General features: G+C 46.3%; 1 protein-coding gene across 1 annotated transcript in view; it reads right to left on the bottom strand.

Moving 5' to 3' along the window:
* LOC140428389 (CCN family member 3-like) overlaps nucleotides 1–10,366 on the bottom strand; it is a 39,507-nt gene extending 29,141 nt beyond the window's left edge. Inside the window, exons 1-2 of the mRNA XM_072514795.1 lie at nucleotides 10,239–10,366; nucleotides 8,998–9,214 (exon numbers count right to left, since the gene is read on the bottom strand). Coding sequence (XP_072370896.1) covers nucleotides 8,998–9,214; nucleotides 10,239–10,298 — 277 coding nt within the window. The 5' untranslated portion in view covers nucleotides 10,299–10,366. The remainder of the gene's footprint in view (nucleotides 1–8,997; nucleotides 9,215–10,238) is intronic.
* Nucleotides 10,367–20,633: the final 10,267 nt, after the last annotated feature.

Below are 20,633 nucleotides of genomic sequence, written 5' to 3'. Positions count from 1 at the left end.
TAAGACAGCACCTTCTGGGACCTGCACTTGTGCAATGAAAGGCAGAAATCTGGAAATTGCTGTCAGAGTTCCTGCTTCTCCAGAAGACTCATATATTGGTTTCTTGCCGAGAGATTTGGCATTAAAATAAATGAAAGGAGATGAATGTGTAGTACTTACCCTTTGGATATCCTTTACATATGCAAACAGAAAAAGCCAGGGTTTGTACCTTCAAGTGCAATTGTATTTGCTAAATAATCATCATCAAACAACCTCTTTAGAACTAAAAGAAAATGCTTTTGCATGTGTGGAGCTTCAATCCTTCAGTTCGTAACTATTTTTGGAAATGTAAAATATATATATATTTCTTTAATTTCTGTCCTTTAATCTCTCTTAATCCCATCTTTTCTTCTCTCTTTTCACTTTCTGTGGATTATTTGATATCAATTAAATATTCTAACTTATGCTTCTTGATTCAGATTCTGTTGGTTCATTGTAATTCCGTGTAAGTAGGTGAATTTTGAATAACTTAAGATCGGGTCCTGTGTGTCTCAATGCGGATTCTTAATTTTGATTGGTTGGGAAAGGACACTGTTGGTTGCCTTCTTTGCAAGTCCCACATCCCCTGCCTAGGCAACCGTGCAGTTTGACGCCAGAGGTTACCTCTCAAAACACCACGAAAATCTGTGAGCCGCTGTAAGCACAATGAATGGAAGAGTTGTTGGTTCTTCACTGACCACAAAACCTGGGCCATACCAAGGGCGCAATCGCCATTTATTTCTTGCATATCTGCAAACTTGCGCACAGAGGAGTGCAGTGATGATTCAATATTGTGCAGAATCATGCTGCTTTTATACCACATGGAGATAATTTGCAATTTTATAGCACTTTTCATAATCTCTGGACATTCTCAACTGCTTCACAGCCACTGATGGCTGTGCCTTTAGTTGCAAGGACCCCCCTCCCCCACCCCCCCCCACACACACACACTATCCCCCAGCATCCACCCACCCCTATTCCTTTTTTCTCCTTTAAGATGTTCCTTAAGACCTACCTCCTTGACCAAACCTTTGGTTCTCGCCCCTAAAGTTTCCTGATGGATGTAAAATGTTGATTGATGCACTCATGTGATGTGCCCTGGGATATTTTACTATTAAAAGGTGCCAAATAAATACCAGTTGTTTTTGTAAAGTGTTGTCATGTGCAGTGGGATTTCGTTAAAAATGATTGCACTATGATTAAAATGTGCAATTTACAAATCAATAATGTTCTGATGATTTTTGACCTTTTGTTACTGTGTAAGGATGAACACAGAAGCAAACATAATCATGGTGGGAGAGGTGGCTCACGTTCGCTGACGACGAAACAAAGCCTCAAATCACCAGATTTGTGAACGAAAATTGTAGTATTTCCAAATCCATGGTGATTCTGAGATTTCATAGAAATTCCAAATTCAATACCAAAACAGACAGAAAAATTAGAAATCTTGCCATGTGTTGTGCGTGATTTAATAATAGACAGCAATATTCTCCAAATATATATGATGATTACTTAATTTAAAATGCCTCTAAATGAGCAAAAGCTTATGTAAAATTGATCCTCCCAGAGGCTCTGAAGCCTAAAGTTTTATTAACCACATGATAAAGTCCAGCATCGCACTGTAACTCTGTGAATATTTATGTTTGATTGGGTCAGACAGTGAAAACTGTTGGTGGATTGAGATAAACAATACAATGTATGAAGGCATATTAGGAGATGTAGATCAATATTTAAAATCAAATTACTCTAAAAATTCATTCTCGCCTGTATGGTAGCACGGTGCTTAGCACTGTTGCTTCACAGCGCCAGGGACCCGGGTTCAATTCCCAGCTTGGGTCACTGTCTGTGCGGAGTCTGCACGTTCTCCCTGTGCCTGCATGGGTTCCCTCCGGGTGCTCCGGTTTCCTCCCACAAGTCCCGAAAGACTTGTTAGGTGAATTGGACATTCTGAATTCTCCCTCAGTGTACTCGAACAGGCACGGAGTGTGGCGACTAGAAGATTTTCACAATAACTTCATTGTATTGTTAATGTAAGCCTACTTGTGACACTAATAAAGAGTATTATTATTATGTAATTGGGGGAGGGGCAGAATTCATGCTTTACCCATGTTGGTTCCTGTTAAAGCCGTTGCCTCCTTAATTCTATGGTTCTCTGTACTGATGTCTGTCTGCACACACAACAGGGTGATTTAGCACAGTGCAATACTAGCACATGTGTTCTACATGGCTTCAAGCTCCTAAAGCCAGTTTGTCTCTCTTAAACAATAGGTGCTGCTGACTGGCACTGCGGGAAAGAATGGAAATGGAGCATCTGAGAAGAGAAGACAACAAAGCTGTGCAGGTTAGGTGGATTGACAATACGAAACAAAAATGTCCCTTAGTGTCCAGATGTGGAGGTTAGGTGGTGTTATAACCTATGCGAGATCTACGGGCTTGGAGCAATCAGTCTCCTCGTGAGTCTTGCCAAGTACGAGATCCCCCGCTAAGGGGGTGGGGAACCCGAGGGCATTAATTTTTTAAAATAAATTTAAAGTGATCAATTCTATTTTTTTCGAATTAAGGGGCAATTTAGCGTGCCCAATTAACCTACCCTGCACATCTTTGGGTTGTTGGGGTGAGACCCACGCAGACATGGGCATAATGTGTAAACTCCACATGCACAGTGACCCAGGGCTGGGATCGAACCTGAGTCCTCGGCGCCGTGAGGCAGCAGTCATAACCAATGCGCCACTGTGCCGCCCCCACCCAAGGACATTCATGATTGAGTTTCATATAAAGTTGGCCAGGTATGGAACCGACAGGGCAGACCTGGCAGGGATCTGATGTGTGTATAACTGCTTCACAATAAACATCGTTTTCTTTACTTACTCGATTCAGATTCATCTGTAGCTTACTGAAGTGGTGTTACGGTGATCGGGTGGGAGGGGTGGCGGAGGCAGTGGGCCTAGTTCGGGTGCTCTTTCAGAGGGTTGGTGTAGATTTGATGGGTCGAATGGCCTCCTTCCGCATTGTACGGATTCTATGATTCTATGAACACAGTTCACAGATGGACCATTCGAGGTCCTAGCCATGGAGGGAACCTGTAGATCCACATAGACCACAATGTGAAGGGAATGGGCGCAGTTGGTCAAAGAGGTTAATGTAAGGAGTGTGGCCCCTAGGAACTGGCAGCAGTACCAGAAGACCTGATCTGACGTGCATTGTCAAGATCAATGAATTTATCTTCGCATGTCATCTCCTGTCCACCACTCTCACTCTGCTCACTCTGCACCACATCCCCATCATTCACCCATCAGCAATCACTGGAAGGGAATGAACGGCAGACTACGGGTGTGTGTTAGGTGTGGCACATTAGGGATGGATTGCACAAACATTAAACAGATAGGGGCTGCAGTGCTATGTGAAGGTTGCAGTTATCCATAGTCCTTGTTGGAAACGGGAACTATGTCAAGAATCACATTTAAGTTCAGGGGTTGGCAGGCAGGAGTCAGTGAGTGCAGATATTCCTGCTGAGGAATGGAAAGGGGTCACAGATGACAGGCAGTCCAGGGGCTATGTGAACCTCACAATTTGAAGTCAGAGAAAAGAGACAGTGCAAAGGAGTATCAGGCAGCAATCATTAGGATCATGGTGTTCCCCAGCAGCAGGTGTGCTCTACAGGAAAACTGCACAGCTTGATGTACAGGGCTGTCCTATAGGTGTTGTCCCTGTGTGTGGCAGGCTCTGTATTGGACTGCGGAGGGTATGGTGATGGTCACAAGGGTCATCTGCAGCCTCCAGATAGGGAACACATAATATCGGGGGGGGGGGGGGGTCATGTGAAACTCTCATGGGGGATCTCCTGTAAGTGACAGTGCACACAGGCTCCAAATGGAGTGGGTACAGGTCATCACCTCGCAGGTGATGGGCTCAAAGAGGGTGGGTGTGTGCCAGTGTCCATCACCACAATTACAGTTCCAGTATCAGTGAGTGAGGCTGGGGAATAACAGGTGGCAACTCTACCTGCACACCTTGAGGCTTCAGGCAACTTGAAGATAAGCTGTCAGTGCGAGAGGGTCAAACTCTGTTCTGCAATAAAGCTGCAGTACCACCATCTCGACATTCATGCAAAACTGAATCTTCCAAAATGGGAACAGGATCGGTTCTGTCTGGCATGAGTATTGTGAAGTGTGGGAGGACCATGAGACTGATCTCCGGGGCTCCTTCATGGGACCTATACTCACTTATTACTGTTGCTACAATGGACAGGGTTCGTAGCAATTATGCAGGACTCAGTGCCCATTGCCCAAGAAGCAAAAGTAAACCTGATTTCTAATTTTGTGTTTTGAAAGAGATCGGCACAATTCAATAGCCTCCAGTCAAATTTTGAAAAGCTACATAGTGTAAAGCAGCAAAGCAGCCCTGAGAGTAAAAGTTATTGTGAAGGGGGTGAAGCTGCATCAATTCTGCCTTTCTATTGGTGAAGGTAAGTCATGGGGTGACAATCAAGGCTTTTATCGGTGGCCAAACGGGTTCTATTTATTCGCCATGAGAAATGAGTTATGCCAAGTCAATAAGTGGAGTTGAGAGCCACATTGGGTTAAAGAGGAGCAATGCAATCTAAGTTGCCAAAGCTTAGCTGCCCTACTTCACCCATAGTTCTCTCATTCACACCTTTGTACTCAGCACCGTTTAATCATTCTGGTCTTCAATATCTTTTTTCAGAGAGGAGCCAAAAGTGAGAATTGACCCAGTAGTCCAGGGAGCTTTTCTACGAATCCTCATTCGAGGCAGGAGTTGAAAGGGAGAAATGTGTTGGCACACATAACTCCAGCAGGTGGCACTGCAGATGGGACAAAGCTAGAGGGAGTGTGAGTATCAACAGGAGGCTGAAGAGCAGAGATCCAGACAGTGGAGATGACTCGCAACAAAGGGTCTGTCATCCACAAGTCACCTTTCTCCAAACAGCGAGAGGCAGTGCAGGAAAAGCTCCGATATACCAGAGATCTGGTCCATCATATATGCCACTTGCTCCAAGATCTGGCACCAGGAGGGTTTGGAGCTTCCCCCTGTCCGTGGCGCTGAGAGTGACGGCAGCGCTCAATTTCTTTGCGGTCTGGTTCATTCCAGGGAGCAACTGGGAACTGGTGCGCCATTTTACAGTCTGCAACACATCGGTGCATTCAAGAGATGACCAAAACCCTTTACAGAAGGGATCATCATTATGTGAACTTCACTCAGGAAGGTGATTGCCAGGCTCAGCAATTCACGGGCTTGCAGCTACCTCTGGGCTACCTGGGCACACACTCGCTCATAGAGCAGACCACAGGGCTGCTGAAGATGCAATTCAGATGCTGAACTGCTCAGGTGATTCTCTTCAATACGCACCAGGGACAGTATGCTGCATGATCACAGTTTCTGTGCCCTTCACAATCTGGCTATGCAAAGAGGTGAGGCCCTGCCAGAGGATGAACTGGAGGAAGAAATGAGGACAAGGAGATTTTAAAAAGCCCTGGGGATGATGAGGGTCAGCATGAGCGAGCAGATGCCATGGAGGAGGGAGACATGGAAGGTGTTCCCGTGATACCCTCATAGCCAAAAGGTTTCAAGAGGAGTAAAACTATGTTCGATCATCAGGAGGCATCTACTCTAGCCCTCCCAAGCCATTTCATGACTTCCGAGAGAATAGCCAAACCGTCTCTGAGACACTTGAGTCCTAAGTGTTCACTTGGGTCAGATCTTAGCTGTGGTCACCGGTCCTGGTGATGTTCTCACTCTGTCAACTTAAAGTCCAGCAAGGAAGAACAGTGATATGAGTTGAGGCTAGATGCTTTCCACATCTGATAAGGATGCAAACATCATTGCGAAGCAAGTGCGGACCAGCGTAGGACTCTCAGCCTAAAGTGCATGTCTTGATTTGGGACACTATCAGTCAGGAAATCCAGATGCGCAGAGTCACATATCTGATGTGCCCACATCAGCCATTGCAATGCCTTGAGGAATAAGGGTTGAGAACTCACCACTCATACAAGCCGAATAAAGAATTACACATATCTCCCTGACAACACAGTCCAGAAACAATTTGCATTGGGGTTGACATCACATGAATGTTAATCTTAAAAGGGGATACTTGTGAAAAAGGCTGAACCTTTGACCATAACAGTCACATACCAATGGAATGGTTTTGAAAAAGTGCAATTTATTCACAGTGATTTATTCACAGTGCACCCGTGACCCTGAGACAACATCAAAACTTTTTAATTTTCCTAGCTACCTCTAGGGCTTAGTGCAGCCTGGCATCTGAGCAGGTGGTGAGAGTGACGGCTCTCTGCTATGACCTGTTGCCTGTGAAGATCTTGACGGACGTCCTCTGGTGGCCTGAGCGCTGGAGGGGCCCAGACTTGCAAAGGTCTCCTGCTCAGGGCCAGAAGCACTCTTGGCGGCTGGTGCTGCTGGAGCTGGTGTGGGCACAGGTAGGGGGGGACTCTGAGTGGCTGCACATCCTTGGAGTATCCTGATTGGAGGCCCCAGGGGTGTCCAGTTGCCACTCATCCTTCCTGTGGATGCCAAAGGGCCCCGGCATGCCCCTTGGCCACGTTGGAGCACCTGCAGAGTGGTCAAGGTTGCCTTGTCCCCATGTGGCCCACATCCTGACAGTGCCCACTAGAGTGTGTGGCCAATGGAGTGCAGTGCCAAGCACAAATCATCTGCTTCCTGCACTGGATGACACTTTGCGGATGGGTGACAGCTCCAGTGACACTCTGGGCAATGGCTTCCCAAACTGAACAGATGAAGTTGATGTGCTTCTTTGAACCATCCCTGGGGTAAAGGGGGTGGGTTCTCACTCCACAAATAAGGGTCTCAAGTGCCTTGGCTCTGAAAGGTGAAGCTGCCTTCTTCTTGAGGCTGCTCACTCTTTGCTGAAGACAGGTGGGCTGGAGAGAGTGAATTCAGTGTGTTGAACTGGTATTTTATTTGGCACTGGACCCTCCATACCCGTCATCTGAGGGCAGGCGAACGAATCAGATGAGAACTCGTCTGTGTGAATTGCAGGATTGGGTGAAGAGACGGAGCTGAGATATGTACTTGGTTGTAGCAAGAAAGCAAGCTCTGTGTCACCACAGGAGCGATCCCGGGGTGTGTGCAGACAGACATCGTCGGGGGCAGCACCCCTCTATCCCTCGCCTCATTGAAAAGCTTGACCAACAACGGCCCTAATAGCCCTGAGAATTTCTTGAAGAGTTCCACCGGATACCCGTCCGGCCCTGGGGCCTTACCTGACTGCATAGCCTTCAAGCCCTCAGCTATTTCATCGGCCCTAATTGGGGCCCCTAGCCCATCCACCAGCTTCCTGTCCATCCAAAAAGCGCCTCATCCCCTCGGGCCCCGTGGGGGTTTCCGAGCGATAGAGTCTGCTGTAAAAGTCCCTGAATGCCCTGTTTAGCCCAGCCGAATCCCCTACCAAATTCCCATCCCCATCGACCACCTTTTTTATTTCCCTGGCCGCCTCCCTCTTCCTAAGCTGCTGTGCCAGCATTCTGCTGGCCTTCTCCCCATGGTCATAAAACACCCCCCTGTCTCTTTATTCTCTTTAGATGCGTGATCATAACATGTGACACATTGGGCTGGATTTTCCCAGTTTAGCCATGATTCCAATATTGGTCTCAATTCCAGTTTAGAAATCTGGAAATGGCCATGGTAAGGCATTGGGCATGATCTTCCTAGAGGCAGCCAATTAGGAAGGCAAATACGAGAGCCCAATGCAATAAAGATGGTGGGCAGGGATGTAGGAGGCCCAATCATAGGGTGTGTAGGGGTGTCCAACTGGCAGCCCCACCAGGAGAGGTGGATGCTGCTGAGGCAGGTAGGAGAGTGTGAGAACACATCAACATGGATATGCTCTCTGGCACATTCTGCAAATGTTACACTGAGAGAGCTCACAGCAGGCTGGGCCATCAGTGTGGAGGGGAATCCACAGAACTTCTTTCAGTCACAGTGATGGCATTGGGGCAGTAGCGCCTTTACTGGCACATGGCCTACAGATGGGAGATCGTTCTAGAGAATTGGCAGACTCCACACAGGGTGGTGGGGGGTTCAGGGTGGGGGAAGAAACCCCAACAACGGGAAGGTCCCAGAAAATGCCCTAAGTGGCATAATCGGCTGCGAGCTACTTCGGAGTGGGCTGCTAACTTTCTTCCTGCCTAATCCTGGGAAGCACCCCTGAGCTGGAAACATCTCAGAGAGCTGTCCCGACATGGGTCTGTGCTATTTTCCTCTTGCCGTCCCCCGTCCCCCCCTCCACCACCACCCATCCCCCGCCCCTCCATTCCTGCCTCCACGGGACTGAAAACTCTGTGTCCATCATTTGAACTCCGGTTCTCGCCGTTCAGGAACCACGGACCCCTCCACTGTGCAGTAAAACATGGATTGCACTCAATCTCTTTGCTGACTGTATTTCCCATTCTGACCCGTCCACCAGCTGCCAATTTTTTCCTCCAGCCAAGATATTAGATGACTGAATCAGACACAGAGAGTTGGCATGTTTCTGATCTCCCATTGCCAGGAATGTCGTCTTGGAGCCACCTCAACTCAAAGAGACCCACCACCCACCACCTCCTCAAGGAGATTAATCATTTTCTGCTCAAATCAATGTATCGGATGATATATAAAAAAGACTAAACTGTATCCAAATTCTATGATTCTACTCATGGGATCTTAAAGCACCAACACCGTCATGAAATGTAACTGAAAATACCTGATTGGCATGAAAAAAGTCGCAAGGTATTTTAAATATTGTAACAGAAAACATATTGCAATTAAATTTAACAGTGCAATGTTGGCCTGAGCTGGTGCAAGTAACAGATGGACACAGTGATGGAATGACCATGCGGTGGGCATTCCGCAAGCAAATGATGCAACAGGCCGAAGGGCCTTGCTCCAAAACCTTGTGCGTTATTCCATTTATACAGTTAGTTACCTTGTATTGGTAAGTAAACTTACAGGTACATATCCCTCTGGTCCCAGAGTAGCTGATGCTGTGATCACAGAACAGATGCTGCTGGGGATCACACACGTCCAACGCGGTGCAATATTCTCCCAACTGCTTGGCGCAAAGCTGGCAGCAGCCGCAGGCATCCACAACCATGGGGGCTCCCGGAGCGCAGCGGGGCGGAGTCGGGGGGCAGCGGCAGGGGTAGCGGCAGAGCTGGGCACCAACCTGCGGGCAGAAGATAGCAGCCGTCAAAAGAAAAACCTCATCACCCAGCATGCATGTTGGTGAACTCAGCCCAACGCATCACACAAGCTTGCCACCTTCCCATTGATTCTGTCTACACCTCCTGCTGCCTCAGGAAGGCAGACAGCATTATCAGAGACCCCTCCCACCCAGGCATTGCATTCTTCCAGATCCTTCCATCAGGCAGAAGGTACAGACGTCTGAATATCCACACATCAGACATAGGAACAGCTTCTTCCCCACAGCTACTAGACTACTCAACGACTCTCCCTTGGACTGATCTGTTCCATGTAAGAACACTATTCACGACGCCCTATGCTGCTCTTGCTCAGGTATTGCTTTATTTGGCCCCTTGTTCCGCACTGCAACCAATCACTGTTTGTCGATGTACCATTTGCCCATTATTCTTTTGTCTACTATGTACATAATGTGTATGTTCCCTTGGCTGCAGAAAAATACGTTTCACTGTACTTCGGTACACGTGACAATAAATAAAATATCAAAATATCAATCAGTGTGGCATGGATACTGGAAGAGGCGGAGCTGTGGGGATGGGTAATAGGAAAATACACACAGCAATCACAATGGCGAGGTGGTCAAGACCAGTGATATTTTAGTTGAATAACACAGTGAGGAAATGGGGAGAGTGGAGGACGTTTTGTTCCTATTGGAGATCCACAATCCCCGAAATTGTCATGGTTGCATTCTGAAGTACAATGTAAGTCACGGAAATAGAGGGAGAAAAAAAAGAATTTAAAACCTCTCCAGTAAACCAGGCCGATTTAGCAATTTTCCTCTGTTGTATTCGAAGTGACTAGTATTGTAAAAATGTATAATTCCTCTGGACACGGACCTGGGAAAAAAATACAAACCTTTGGCAGCTATGACAATTGCGTTTACTTCACTGAGAATCTGTTGACATGAGGCAATAGCTTAAATAAACTATCGTCTTTTAATAACGCGTCTGCTTAATGTGCAAAGTAGGACCACAAAATAGTTATCTCACCTCGGATGCAATGCACAGGACACAAAACGTCAACGTGCTCTCTGCCCAGACTCTCCTCATGCTGTTTGTATGCAGTGTGCTGGAAGCAGTGATGTGGAGATTTCTGCAAAGCTGCTTGTTTTAAACTTTGCAGACTCTTGCGAGTTTGGGGAGTAGCAATATATAGGCAGCAGTGACGTTAATCGCAGACTTGGACGGCAAACAGAGACAACTCTGGAACACTACCAACTTTGTCCAAATTCCGGATGCCAGCTGACATTTTGACATTCGCCAGCATGAGGTCCAATTAGTTATTGAATAACAGTTAAAGAGCCAAACAGAAAGTTGCGTTGTTTCTCGGATTCCTCCTGGCTGTAAGGAAACATTGCACTCTGACTGGGTACGTCACCTGCACCTTGCATTTGACTGCAAATCGATTGGGAAGCGTTCCGCCCAATGAGTTACGTTTACTGAATATCTAAAATCACACTCATGATTGTTGCTTATGTTTGACCAATAAGTGACCATAAACTGAAGGAAATTTCAGCAAGAGGTGACCCCTCATATTCAGGATGCACAAGAGGTGGCATGGTGGTTAGCACTGCAGCCTCAGAGCTCCAGGGACCCGGGTTCAATTCCAGCCTCTGGTGACTGTGTGGAGTCTGCACGTTCTCCCCGTGTCTGCGTGGGCTTCCTCCGGGTGCGCCGGTTTCCACCCACAGTCCAAAGATGTGCAGGTTATGTGGATTGGCCAAACTAAATTGTCCTTAGTGTCAAAAGGTTAGGTGGCGTTACTGGGTTATGGGAATAGGGTGGAGACGTCGACTTAACTATGCTGCTCCTTCCAAGGGCTGGTGAAGACTTGATAGGCTGAATGGCCCCCTTCTGCACTGTGAATTCTATGATTCTAAAATAAAATAGTTTAAGTATCCTGATTTGGAAATATATCACTGTTGCTTCATTGTCATTGGGTCAAAACCCTGGAATTCTCTCCCTAACAGCACGTGGGTGTACCTGCACCACATAGAAATTAGGAAAATGATTAGGCCATTCAGCCCTTCGAGCCTGCTCCACCATTCCATTTGATCGTGGCTGATCCTCCATCTCAGTGCCATATTCCCACTTTCTCCCCATACAGCCTGATGCCATTAAAATCTAAAAAAAATAATGGATTGCAGCAGTTCAAGAAGGTGTCTCACCATCACCTTGTAAAGAGCAATGAGGAATGGGCAGGAAAGGCTGGCCCGGCCAATGCCACTCACATCCCACAAATGATTATAAATAGTCCAGGTTCAATAAAGTCAAATCATGATATTCATGTGCAGGTGTCCCAGACACTCATACTCGCAGTAGACTGGTCGATACTTCATGCCATGTTCGTAGTGCCAGCTGGGCAAGGACAAGGTCCTTGAAGAGTGAACCCCCCCCCAATGGCTATATCCAATCTTGCAGGTGAATTGAAAGATCCAGCCAGAGTCATCAGCCGGGGTACACCCCCTCCTCCGCATCCCACAAAGATCCAACAAAAGCCCTTGAAAAAGACGCAAAAGCATTTGGGCGCTACTTTCAAAGGGAGTGAGGGTCAACATTTTAAAAATGTATTTTTCATATAGGGGTGATACTGGCAAGGTCAGCATTTATTGCCCGTACCTAATTGCCCTGGAGAAGGTGGTGGTAAGTTGCCTTCTTAAACAATTACAATCCATGTGGTATATGTACACCCCTCGTGCCATGAGGAAAGGAATTCCAGGATTATGACCCTACAACAGTGAAGTAAAGGTGGTATATAGCACTGCAGTGACTTTACAATCCAACCCATTAACTCTGTTTCTCTTCTACAGATGCTGCCTGACTTGGTGCTGACTAGTTCCAGCATTTTCTGTTTTTATTCCATTCTAATCTATCCAGCTGTACCCAATGAAACTCCAGCAATGGCTTTTCTTCCCGTGCTTGTACTGCTTCCTTGGTTTCTCCTTAGCCCCTACCATTTCATACCTCTATGTTTCCCCTCAATGAAACCACTTGAAAGCACAGTGCTGGATTCTCCGTTTGGGAGACTGTTGATGCCGCAACTGAATTGGTGGACTTCCATGACAACAAATTTGGTGCCAGCCCTGGAGCAATTCATGATTGGTTAATGGGCTAGCACCGGCGCCACGTGGAACACAAGCGATTTCAATGTAAAATGGTTTCCGATTCGCCAGGTACATTGGCGAGGCCATGCAGACGCTGCGACAACGGATGAACGGACATCGCACGACAATCGTCAGGCAGGAATGTTCCCTTCCAGTCGGGGTACACTTCAGCAGTCAAGGGCATTCAGCCTCTGATCTTCGAGTAAGCGTTCTCCAAGACGGCCTTCAGGATGCGCGATGTCGCAGAATCGCCGAGCAAAAACTTAAAGCCAAGTTCCGCACGCATGAGTATGGCCTCAACCAGGACCTTGGATTCATGTCTCATTACATTGACCCCCCACCATCTGGCGTGGGCTTGCGAAGTCCTACCAACTGTCCTGACTTGAGACAATTCCCACCTCTTTAAGCTGCACTCTTATCCCTCTCTCCAGTCGTTCCGTCTGGACCTGTAAAGACTTAATTACCTGTAAAGACTCCCATTCAAAGTATCTTCTTGCATCATTGACTTTGTCTATATATGTGTTTCTGGAATCCACCTCTTCATTCACCTTATTATGGGCCAGGGTTTAGAGAACACCAAAGTATATCAAGGAGTTCACCTAACCCACAACTTTAAATAGATTTTGGTTATGGGGAGCACAAGGGTCCACTTTACAGGTGTGATGCAACAGAGAGCTAAAGTATGTTTAAAACAAAACAATGTTTATTCTATAAATCCAGTTAACATTTTATAAACACACAGTAAACAGTTTATCAACTGCCAATCCTGACCATCCCCCAAAAGGTATAGTACGCTGTAGATAACCCTTGATATCTTTCCAAACAACATCCACAAGTTAAGCCCTTTTTAAATAAAGATAGCAGGTTTACATTCTCTATAGAAACAGGCATTACTTTGAAATCATCAATGATCTGGAGACATTCCTTAGCTTATAGAGAGAGAGATCATTATACAGATGCTTGCTTTGAATGCGGCTATCCACCTCTGAAAACGAAACCAAAAACACACTGCAGCTGCCAACTCAAAAACAAAAGAAAAAGACAGACAGCCCAGCTCCACGCACACACTGACACCACTACAACTATTTGATAAACACCCATTTCTTAAAGGTACATCCACCTGTCACCGCCCCCCAAGAGAAAAAAAAACATCAACTTTAAGATGGTTTCATTTTTCACCTTTTCACTTTCCTTTAAGAAATATTGACAGTGAATATACTTTTTTTTTAACAAAACAAAACATGCAAACAGGTATAATAACATTGTCCATTTTAGTTCTCCTTCCTCCAACTGGAATCCCTCTTGATTGACAGTCTCTTTGGACAAGAAAGTTTCTGCACGATCCATCCATTTCGCTATGCCTCGGCATTTCTCTTCAGTTCAATCCGATCACAGAGCCCCTTGTAATTCTCCAACACAGGAGCATTGGTTAACACAGCCTTCAGACAGTCAAATGCCTGTTGACACTCCACTGTCCACTTAAATTTGCTACGTTTCTTCAGCAAGTCCATCAGTGGAGTAGCCACACTGCTAAAGTTCGGCACAAATTTTCAGTAAAATCCACTCATGCCAAGAAATCGCATTATTTCCCTTCGTGTCGAGAGTATTGGAAACTCCCCAATAACTTTTGTTTTCACATCCCATGGGACCATTCGACCCTGTCCGATTGTATGGCCAAGGAAAGTGACCTGGGCTTTTCCAAATTCACTTTTAGCTAGGTTTACCACCAAACCCGCCTCCTGAAGTCGATTGAATAATTCCATCAGATGCTTTAAATGTTCTTTCCATGTCTGATTGAAAATTACCAGATCGTCAATGTATACCACACAATTGGGTAATCCTGAAACAACTTTGTTAGTTAATCGTTGAAATGTGGCTGGGGCGTTTTTCATGCCAAATGGCATAACTTTGAATTGGTATATACCATCTGGAGTCGCAAAAGCTGAAATCTCCTTTGCCCATTCGGATAAAGGTACCTGCCAGTAACCTTTAAGTAAATCCAGTTTGGAAATAAAAGCTGATTGTCCCACCTTCTCAATGCAATCCTCCAAATGTGGAATAGGACAAGAGTAGGTTCTTGTAACTGCATTAACCTTTCTATAGTCCACACATAACCATTGGACACCGTCTGGTTTCGGTATCATCACTATGGGTGAGCTCCATTGGCTGCAACCCACTTCACTTATGCCATTTTTAAACATACTTTCAATTTCCTTGTTAACCTGTGCCAATTTTAAAGGGTTAACTGGAACAGCATTTCCCACATCTACATCATGTATAGCCATTTTAGTGCTTCCTAACGTATCTCCACAAACTTGCCCATGAGATATCAATAACCCTTTCAGGTCAGTTTGTTTTTCCTCTGGAAGGCAGCTCAACAATTTATCACAATTTTTAAGAACATCCTCATTTTCCAATTTAATTTGAGGGATGTCAAATTCAAAGTCATCTGGATTTGGTTCTTCACTTTCTTTGAGTTAAAATCATTAAAACATCCTCCTTTTGCTCTCCTTCCATTTCAAAGTACCTTTAAAGCATATTCACATGACACACTCGGTGAGTTTTTCCTCTGTCTGGCGTTCTTACCACATAATTCATCTCACTTAATTTCCTTTCAATCTGATAAGGTCCACAAAACCTTGCTTTTAAAGGTTCACCTACCACTGGTAAATATACTAACATTTTATCTCTACTGGCAAAACTATGAACTTTTGCTTTCTTTTGCTACCTGTTTCATCACATTTTGTGCAATTTTTAAATGCTGTCTAGCCAATTCCCCATCTCTATTTAATCGTTCCCTAAAATTTGACACGTAATCCAATAATGGAAATTCCGACTGCTCACTCACCAATTTTTCCTTAATCAATTTAAGTGGCCCTCTTACCTCATGACCAAAAATTAGTTCAAAAGGACTGAATTTGGTTGACTCATTAGGTGCATCCCTAATTGCAAACAGTACGAATGGAATTTGTTTATCCCAATCCTCTGGATAATCGTGACAATAAGCCCTCAACATTGTCTTTAATGTCTGATGCCACATTTCTAACGCTCCCTGCGATTCTGGATGGTACGCAGTTGATTTAAATTGTTTTATTCCTAAGCTATCCATAACTTCTTTGAATAACCTTGAGGTAAAATTTGATCCTTGATCCGATTGTATTTCTGTGCGTTGTCCATATCTAGTAAAGAGTCTAAGTAACTCTTCCACAATCTTTTCAGCTGTAATATTACATACTGGAATGGCCTCTGGAAACCGAGTAGACACATCCATTATAGTCAAAAGATAGTGATTCCCACTTTTCGTTTTCGGGAGCGGTCCTACGCAATCAATTAAGACCCTTGTAAAAGGTTCCTCAAATGCTGGAATGGGTATTAAGGGTGCTGGTTTTATCTCTGCTTGAGATTTCTCTATCACTTGACATATATGACATGATCGACAAAGCTTAACTACATCTTAATGTAATCCAGGCCGATAAAAATATTTTTGTATTTTAGCTTGAGTTTTCCTTTCTCCCAAATGACCCCCCACTGGTCCCTCATGTGCTACTCGCAACCTCCTTTCTATCATGTTTGACAAACCTGTTGGGAGTTTTTTGAGGATGTTCCTTGTCGTCTAGATAATGGAGAACAAGTGTATTTGGTGTAGTTGGATTTTCAGAGGCTTTTGATAAGGCCCCAAGGGATTAGGGCAATATATTAGAATGTATTGAGAATTGACTAACAGAAAGCAGAGAGTGGGAATAAACAGATCATTCTCAGGATGACAGACTGAAGTTAGTAGGGTACCGGAAGGACCAGTGCTTGGACCAGAGCTATTCACAATCTACATAAATGATTTGGATGTGGGAACCAATTGTAATATTTCCAAATTTTCTGATGACACCAAACTGGGTGGGAAAGTAAGTTGCGAAGAGGAAGCAAGAAAGCTTCAAGAGGATTTGGACAGGTAAAGTGGTTGGGCTGGCATATGGCAGATTAAAAATATTGGGCTGGATTCTCCACACCCTCACGACGAAATCACCGCTGGCGCGGGTGTGGAGAATCCATGTTGCCGCAAGAAATCGGGACTGGCGCCGGTTCACCGATTCTGCGGGCTCCAAAAAGCGAGTACGCCGCGCTGCCTGGGATCTACCTGGGGCCATTGCCAGTGGCCCGCTCAGCCATTCTCTGCCTCCGACTGGCTAAAGCCCGACGGCATGAAACTAATGTGCTCCAGTTGGTCGGGATACTCCCGTGGCGGCTGCGGACTCAGCACCTGGAGAGGAGACACCAGAAGTGATCATCTCCCCAGACCCAGAGAAGGATTTCAACAGAGTCGAGTGGAGATAACTCATGGAGATGCTGGTCTGAGTTTGGGCCAAGGTTCACCTCGTGGGTGAAATTACTGCACAAAGCTCCCATGGCAAGTGAATGGACAAACACCACCAGCTCTGAATACTTCCGGCTGCACAGGTGCACAAGGCAGGGATGCCCACTCTCCCCACTGCTATTTGCCCTGGCAATTGAGCCATTGATTATCACCCTCAAGTTGTCAAAGAGACAGGAGGGCATCCAAAGGGGAAACACAGAGCATTGAGTCTCACTCTATGTGGATGACCTGCTCCTCTATGTCTCAAGCATAAGTCTAATGATGACCATGCGTTGTTGATTGTCGTAAAATTCCATCTGGTTCACTAATATCCTTTAGGGAAGGAAATCTGCCATTCTTAACTGGTCTGGCCTACATATGACTCCAGACCCACAGCAATGTGTTTGACTCTTAAATGCCCTCTGAAATGGCCTTGAAAGCCACTCGGTTGTCTTTAACCTCTATGAAAGTACAAAAAAGGAATGAAACCGATAAGACCACCTGTCATCGACCCAGGCACCAGACACGACAATGCCGAACCCAACCGTGTGACCCTGCAAAGCCTGTCTTACTAACATCTGGGGGCTTGTGACAAAGTTGTGAGAGCTGTCTCACAGACTAGTCAAGAAACAGCCTGACATAATTATTATCCCAGAATCATACCTTACAGTCAATGATTATTCTGTGCCCCAGACACCACTATCACCAATCCTGGGTTCTTCCTGTCTCACCGGCAGGACAGACCCAGCAGAGGTGGCGGCACAGTGGCATACAATCGGGAGAGGTCCTTAACGTCGACTCTGGTCCCTATGAAGTCTCATGGCTTCAAGGTAAACATGGGCAAGGAAACCTCCTGCTGATTACCATGTACCGGCCACCATCAGCTAATGAATCAGTATTCCTCCATGTTGTACACCACTTGGAAGAACCCCTGAGGGTGGCAAGGGCGCAGAATATGATCTGGGTGGGCTTCAAAGTCCATCACCAAGAGTGGCTCGGTAGTATCACCACAGATCGAGCTGGCTGGGTCCTAAAGGACATAGCTGCTAGACTGGGACTGTAGCAGGCGGTGAGAGAACCCACAAGGGGGAAAAAAGGCACTTTAAAAATATATATTTTTATTGGCATTTTCCAACTTTAACAGTATAACAGTTTTACATATAAAGCACATGATATTTACAAAGTAGCAACTCAAGTATGTCTGATATTTACATGTAAGTTTGTGTTTTATGTACAACGTTTTTTACAAGAAGTTCCCCCCCCCCCCCTTCCCCTGTTGGAGGAAGTTCCGCATTTTCTCTTTTTTCTTCCTCCCACTGGGAAGTTTCTTTTTGGTGTTGGGGGGCAGGGGGGTGGGGGTGGGGGACCTCATCCTCACCAACCTGCCTGCTGCAGACGCATTTGTCCATGACAGTATCAGTAGAAGTGACCACCGCACAGTCGTTATGGAGACCCATCTTCACATTGAGGATACCCTCCATTGTTTTGTGTGGCGCTACCACTATGCTAAATGGGATAGACTTTGAACAGATTTAACAACTCAAGACTGTGGGCCATCAGCAGCAGCAGAATTGTATTCAACCACAATCTGCAACCTCATGGTAAGGCATATCCCCCACTCTACCATTACCATAAATCCAGGGAATTGCCCCTGGTTCAATCAAGAGTGCAGGAGAGCATGCCAGGAGCAACATCAGGCAGAACAAAAAATGAGGTATCAACCTGGTAAAGATACAGCACAGGACTACTTGTGTACCAAACAGCAAAGGCAGAAAGTAATAGACAGAGCTAAGCGATTTTACAACAAACGCATCAGTTCTAAGGTCGATGGTGGTGGACAATTAAACAACTGACTGGAGGAGGAGGCTCCACAAATATCCCCATCCTCAATGATGGAGGAGCCCAGCACATATGTGAAAAAGACAAGGCTGAGGTATCTGCAACAATCTTCAGACAGAAGTGCCGAATGGATGATCCATCTCGGTCTCCTCCGGAGGTTCCCAGCATTACAGATGTCAATCTCCAGCCAATAAAATTCACTCCACCTGATTTCAAGAAATGGTTGAAGGTTGTAACGGCTATGGACCCTGACAATATTCCGGCAATAGTGCTCCAGAGCTCACCGTGTCCCTAGCCAAGCTGTTCCACCATAGCTACAACCCTGGCATTTACCACGCAATGTGGAAAGTTTCCCAGATGTGTCCTGTACACAAGAATCAGGATAAATCTAACCAAGCCCATTGCCGCCCTATCAGTCTACTCTCCATCATAGAAACATAGCAAATAGAAGCAGAAGGAGGCCATTTGGCCCTTAGAGCCTGCTACAACACTTATTATGATCATGGTTAATCATTAATTTAATAACCCTGATCCTGCCTTCCCCCTCTATCGCTCGATTCCTTTAGCCACAAGAGCTACATATAATGCCGTCTTGAAATTACACAATGGGTGGGATTCTCCGACCCCCCGCCGGGTCGGAGAATCCCCGGGGGGCAATGCGAATCCCGCCCCGCCGACCTGACACCGGCTGTCGTATTCTCCGGTGCCGTTTTTTTGGCGGGGGCAGGATTCACGCCACACCGGTCGGGGGCCGTTGACAGCGGCCCTGCCAGCAATTTTCCGGGCCTCGATGGGCCGAGCGGCCATCCGTTTTTGGCCAGCCCCGCCGGCGTGAATCACTCACCTCTGACACCGGCGAGATCTGGCAGGTAAGTCGGCGGGGGCGGTCCTTGGGGGGGGGGGCGTATGGGGATCCAACCCCGGGGGGGCCCCCATGGTGGCCTGGCCCACGATTAGGGCCCACCGATCTGCGGGTGGGCCTGTTCCGTGGGGCACTTCTTCCTTCCGCACCGGCCCCTGTAGGGCTCCGCTATGGCTGGCGCGGATAAGAGAACCCCCGCGCATGCACCAAAATACGCCAGCCGGTCTGCGCATGTGCGGAACCACGCCGGCAGTTCCGCACATGCGCGAGATCACGACGGCCCTTCAGTGCATGTGCAAACTTACGCCGTCCCTTCGGCGTCGGCTGGAGCGTTACCAACCCCTCCGCCGTCCACCTAGCTCATAGAATAGACAGTACTCATAGAATTTACAGTGCAGAAGGAGTCCATTCGGCCCATCGAGTCTGCACTGGCTCTTTGAAAGAGCACCCTACCCACGCTCACACCTCCACCTTATCCCCATAACCCAGTAACCCCACCCAACACTAAGGGCAATTTTGGACACTACGGGCAATTTAGCATGGCCAATCCACCTAACCCGCACATCTTTGGACTGTGGGAGGAAACCAGAGCACCCAGAGGAAACCCACACACACAGTGGGAGAACGTGCAGACTCCGCACAGACAGTGACCTAAGCCGGGGCTCGAACCTGGGATCCTGGAGCTGTGAAGCAATTGTGCTAACCACTATGCTATTGTGCTGCTCCGAAAGAGGGGGAAAAACGCCCATTGATGCTACCATGGCAACTAACAGGTTACACCTCTGTGGCCTCAAACATACCCCTGGTATGTTTTAATACCATGGGGCAACATGTACATAGTTAATAATACGGCTGTTTTGGCCAAACATTCGGAGTTTACTGTGAATATGTCTCTTGTTTCTGTAGATGTTTCCTGTGTGTTCTTACCTTCTGTGTTTTGTTATAAGTACAAATGAAAATCAATAAAAATACATTTTTTTAAAAAGCAAAATATCTTTTGACAGATACTGAATATATTCGTGACATTCTAAATTGGCTTCTTCATTCTGTTTTTGTGGATTTTTCGAATCAGATTTTGTCGTAAAACCAACTCTCGAAAAATTCTGCCATAGAAGGTGAACAGAATTACAGCTTTGAGTGCTGTAGATATAATTAGGTGCATTTTGGAGCACTAAAATATAGAAAAGTGAATTATCTCATGTGGCTGCTGCTCTCTTGTGATATTTACAATT

The sequence above is a fragment of the Scyliorhinus torazame genome, chromosome 8 (assembly GCF_047496885.1).
Source record: "Scyliorhinus torazame isolate Kashiwa2021f chromosome 8, sScyTor2.1, whole genome shotgun sequence".
NCBI classification, from domain to species: domain Eukaryota; kingdom Metazoa; phylum Chordata; class Chondrichthyes; order Carcharhiniformes; family Scyliorhinidae; genus Scyliorhinus; species Scyliorhinus torazame.
Note: the sequence above shows the minus strand (reverse complement) of the source record. Positions and strands in the feature narration are given on the sequence as shown.